At 44.6% G+C, this 5,227-nt stretch overlaps 1 protein-coding gene across 1 annotated transcript; it reads left to right on the top strand.

The window, feature by feature from the left end:
• The first annotated feature begins 1,313 nt into the window (after window positions 1-1,313).
• LOC132236429 (chromosome-associated kinesin KIF4A-like) lies at window positions 1,314-4,973 on the top strand. Its single transcript, XM_059699592.1, has one exon. It carries the CDS (start codon window positions 1,314-1,316, stop codon window positions 4,971-4,973), a length of 3,660 nt encoding a protein of 1,219 aa, XP_059555575.1.
• Window positions 4,974-5,227: the final 254 nt, after the last annotated feature.

The raw sequence follows: 5,227 nt of genomic DNA, 5'->3' as shown, positions 1-5,227 counted from the left end.
ATGATTTCCTTTGAGAAAAAAAGATACTAGGAAAATATGTATGATATTGATTTATTTTATCACATATTTATTTGTACTTTTAATACAAACATAGATATTTCTTTTATTTTTCCAATAAGTATCAAATTTCATAAATTGTAGGTGAAAACACAGATATACTTTTTAATTATAATGTAATAATATTGATTGATCACTCTTTTTCCTCCCATTAAGTTTTCTAATTCCATTCATTTTACTTTTGCATAACTTCAACCAGGAAACATTGAATACATAATATTTACCAGAATTTAAAATCATATATGCATGAACATACATGATTCCTACATATTCAAATTCATATTGGTATTAATAGATTTTCATAATTACATTAATTTTCACCATATATCAGAACAGAAAAAGCGGGTCTAAAGGTTGTTCTGATCAACTAACATCAGACACCAATATTGAATTTCATTTATAATTATATTCTTAACAGACAGGAATATATCACTATGTAACTACATAAAATTTATTTTCCTGTATAGCTATTTATAATTTTTTCAACTTAATACTAAAAATTAATTTTATAATTTAATTTATTCTCTCTGTCTCTCTCTCTCTCTCTTGTTTATTTTTAATCAATAAGTGTGATGGACAATTACTTGTTATTTGAACAGTCTTTCACCACTGCCCTTTTAACTGCTTTAGTTTTTTTGGAAGAATACTGACACTAATACCTTTTGGAAGAAAGGTTATTTTGATTATAAACAAAAGACAATGCAAAAAAATCAAATTGTTACTAGAATAACTAGAATAGAATTTAGAGAAAATATAGTTGAAGAAACAAAGATGATATATGTGGTCCATCTATAACCACAGTAGTTTTGGAAATATGTGTATAAAGCAGAGATATAACCCAAGTGTAATAATGCCACAGTATTGTTTTTGAAAAGTTTCTTTAAAAAAAAATAATTGCAGCATTATCATTGTGCATTTCCAAGAGTACAACTGGGCCTTATTTCTTATGAAATGTCTTGCATGATTTGTAACTTCTGTTTTGTTGTAATGATTAAGTGAACTCTCTCAATTCTTAACAACTTCCAGTTTTCATCTTTTAAAACTAATGCATGCTGTTTGATGATTCACTTTATAGTAAATACTAACAATTGCTGCGCATGCGCAACGTTCGCGCTCCTTCCCTCGCCCCTTCCATCTACCTGCTTTCTGATTGGCCGGCACCTCTGGAACCGAAACCAATTTGAAACTTGGCGGTTAAATCTCCGGTTGGACAGGGCAATGGGAGACCAGAGAAGAGACACTGCTGAGGTAGAATCATGAAAGAACAGGTGAAGGTAATTCCTGTCAGAGTGGCACTGCGATGTCGCCCCCTGGTCCCCAAAGAGATCAGCGAAGGCTGCCAGATGTGCCTTTCCTTCATACCTGGGGAACCGCAGGTGGTGGTTGGCAATGACAAATCCTTCACCTACGATTTTGTGTTTGACCCGTCTACTGAGCAGGAAGAAGTCTTTAATACAGCAGTAGCGCCACTCATAAAAGGCATATTTAAAGGATATAATGCAACTATCCTGGCCTATGGACAGACTGGCTCAGGGAAAACCTATTCCATGGGAGGTGTATACACTGCAGAGCAAGGGGATGAACCAACAGTTGGGGTCATTCCTAGGGTAATACAACTGCTCTCCAAAGAAACTGATAAGAAGAGTGACTTCGAATTTACTCTGAAAGTCTCATATTTGGAGATTTACAATGAAGAAATTGTGGATCTTCTCTGCCCATCTCGTGAGAAAGCCTCTCAAATAAATATACGCGAGGATCCTAAGGAAGGCATAAAGATCACGGGGCTCACTGAGAAGACTATTTTAGTTGCCCCAGATATGATTTCCTATTTGGAGCAGGGCAACAACTGTAGGACTGTGGCCTCCACAGCCATGAACTCCCAGTCATCCCGGTCTCACGCCATCTTTACAATCTCCATGGAGCAAAGAAAGAAAAGTGACAAGAATAGCAGCTTCCACTCCAAGCTGCATCTTGTAGATCTTGCTGGATCAGAAAGACAGAAAAAAACCAAGGCTGAAGGGGATCGGCTCAAAGAGGGTATTAATATTAACCGAGGCCTCCTATGCTTGGGAAATGTAATCAGTGCCCTTGGAGATGACAAAAAGGGTGGCTTTGTGCCCTATAGAGATTCCAAGTTGACTCGACTGCTTCAAGATTCCCTTGGAGGCAATAGCCACACTCTTATGATAGCCTGTGTCAGTCCTGCTGACTCCAATCTAGAAGAAACATTAAATACCCTTCGCTATGCTGACAGAGCAAGAAAAATAAAAAACAAACCTATTGTTAATATTGATCCCCAGACAGCTGAACTTAATCATCTGAAGCAACAAGTACAACAGCTACAGGTCTTATTGCTACAAGCCCGCGGAGGTAACTTGCCTGGATCTATAAATGTGGAACCATCAGAGAATCTACAATCTTTGATGGAGAAGAACCATTCCCTGATAGAGAAGAATGAAAAATTAAGTCATGGTCTGAGTGAGGCAGCTGGTCAGACAGCCCAGATGTTGGAGAGAATTATTTTGACAGAACAAGCAAATGAAAGAATGAATGCCAAACTAGAAGCGCTCAGGCAGCATGCAGCCTGCAAAGTGGATCTTCAAACGCTGGTGGGGACTTCAGAAAGCCAGGAATTAAAAGAAAATGTAGAGATGATTCGTAACCTGCAGCAACTGATTATCCAGATATCGGATGAAACTGTTTCTTACATGGCCACAGCCATGGATACTGCAGTGGAACCAGAAGCTCAGGTGGAAAGCAGTTCGCAGACCAGCAGGTCTTCTGATGGCTTCACCACTCAACATGCTCTGCGTCAAGCTCAGATGTCTAAGGAGCTGGTGGAGTTGAATAAAGCCCTTGCACTGAAAGAGGCCCTGGCCAGGAAGATGACTCAGGATGGCAGCCAACTTCAGCCCATTCAGTTGCAGGACCAGGAAAACATCAAAAATCTAGAGTTGGAAGCCATCAGTCTGCAAAAGGAAAAGGAAGAATTGCTGCTTGAACTTCAGACAACAAAGAAGAATGTCAACCAAGCCAAGCTGGGTGAGAGCCGCCACAGACGTCTACGGGAGCTAGAGTGTCAAATAGCTGATCTGAAGAAGAAACTGAGCGAACAGTCCAAACTTCTGAAGCTGAAAGAGTCCACAGAGCATACCATCTCCAAGCTGAACCAGGACATACAGGCGATGAAAAACCAGCGGGTACAGTTAATGCGTCGGATGAAAGAGGATGCTGAGAACTTTAGACAGTGGAAGCAACAAAAAGACAAAGAAGTAATCCAATTAAAAGCACGAGACCGGAAACGGCAATATGAGATGCTCAAACTGGAAAGAAACTTCCAGAGGCAGTCTAATGTGCTTCGGCGTAAAACTGAGGAGGCAGCAGCTGCCAACAAGAGGCTCAAGGACGCTCTCCAAAAGCAACGGGAGGTCTCAGAGAGGAGGAAAGAAACCAAGAGCCAAGGGGTGGAAGGCACCGCAGCCCGAGTGAAGTGTTGGCTTGGAAATGAAATTGAAGTCATGGTCAGTACTGAGGAGGCCAAATGCCACCTGAATGACCTTCTTGAAGACAGAAAGATCCTGGCTCAGGATCTGGCTCAGCTCAAAGAACAAAGGGAATCTGGGGAGAATCCACCTCCTAAACTCCGGAAACACACATTCTTACTTGCTCAGCGGCATGGTCAAGTTTCTGAGTCAGAAGATCCCACTACAAAGCAGATTGAGAGCCTCGAGACAGAGATGGAGCTCAGGAGCGCCCAGATTGCCGACCTACAGCAGAAGCTGCTGGATGCAGAGAGCGAAGACAGGCCAAGACACCGCTGGGAGAATATGGCTACCATTCTGGAAGCCAAGTGTGCCGTGAAATTTTTAATCGGAGAGCTGGTCTCCTCCAAAATACAGGTTGGCAAGCTTGAAAGCCTCCTGAAACAGAGCAAGGCCAGCTGTGCTGACATGCAGAGGATGCTGTGCGAGGAGCGGCACCATTTTGCTGAAATAGAGGCAGACGTGCAGGCAGAGCTGTTGCGAGTGGAGCATCAGCATCAAGAGGAGGTGCTGTATCTGCTGGGCCAGCTGCCGCGAAGCCAACGGGCAGCGAAGCAGCTCGAGCCGCCAGACAGGGAAGAGGAGCCACAGCCACGGAGCACATGGCAGCGTCGGGAAGAGCTGGAGAAGATGCAGGCAGTGTGTGTGCAAAATAAGCAGCTTCTCCGAGAGAAGGCAATCATGAAGCAAGTAGCCAGAAAACAGAAACCTCACCTTCCGAAGGATACGCTTCTATCCCCGGACTCTTCCTTCGAATATATCCCACCTAGGCCAAGACCCTCCCGTCTTAAAGAAAAGTTCCTGGAGCACAGCATGGAAGTCAAGGATCTAAAATACTGTCCAGAGGATTCTGTGAGTGAGCCCGAGGAGGGTGACATGGGTGCTGGGGATGATGAGGAGTGGAAGCCAACAAAGTTATTTAAGACGTCCAAGAGGGCCACCCAGGGATGCTCCTGCAAGGGCTGGTGTGGGAATAAGCATTGTGGATGCAGGAGACAGACATCGAACTGTGGGGTGGACTGCAGCTGCGACCCCACAAAGTGTAGGAACCGTCAGCAAGACAAAGACAGCTTGGGCACCGTTGAGCGGACCCAGGATTCCGAAGGCTCCTTCGCCCTGGAGGATCCCACAGAGGTGACCCCAGGGTTGAGCTTCTTCAACCCTGTCTGTGCCACCCCGAACAGCAGAATCCTGAAGGAGCTGTGTGAGGTGGAGCAGGCTCTGGCCGCCTCCTGCCTTGGCCTCCCTGAGCTGAAACATGTAGCCGCCGATTCCCAAGAAAATAAAGCTCCAGGGAGGAAAAGGAAACGAGCTCTGACCAGCAATGCCAGCTTCTTCTCAGGCTGCTCCCCTAGGGAAGAAGGGGGGCCCTGAACTGCTCTCATCATCTCTGCCCCAGGCTGGCTTGGAAGATGCCAGAGGGGATTTCTAATGACTCCTTTAGAATTAGGGTTTCTTGCTGTTGAAAAGGGGACAGCAGGTTACGGAAAGGGAAGGAAATTGTGTTGGACGTCAGCCCTTAGTCTCCAGGCCTCCAGCCCTGGACAGTGGTCCCCAGAAGGGTGCTAAGCCACCTGCTGAAGAGAGAGCCAGCTGACCTTCCTGCTGACTTCAGGAGCCAGGCCCCA

This window comes from Myotis daubentonii, chromosome 6 (assembly GCF_963259705.1).
Source record: "Myotis daubentonii chromosome 6, mMyoDau2.1, whole genome shotgun sequence".
Lineage (NCBI taxonomy): Eukaryota > Metazoa > Chordata > Mammalia > Chiroptera > Vespertilionidae > Myotis > Myotis daubentonii.
The sequence above is the reverse complement of the archived record's forward strand: the minus strand, read 5'-3'. Positions and strand labels throughout refer to the sequence as shown.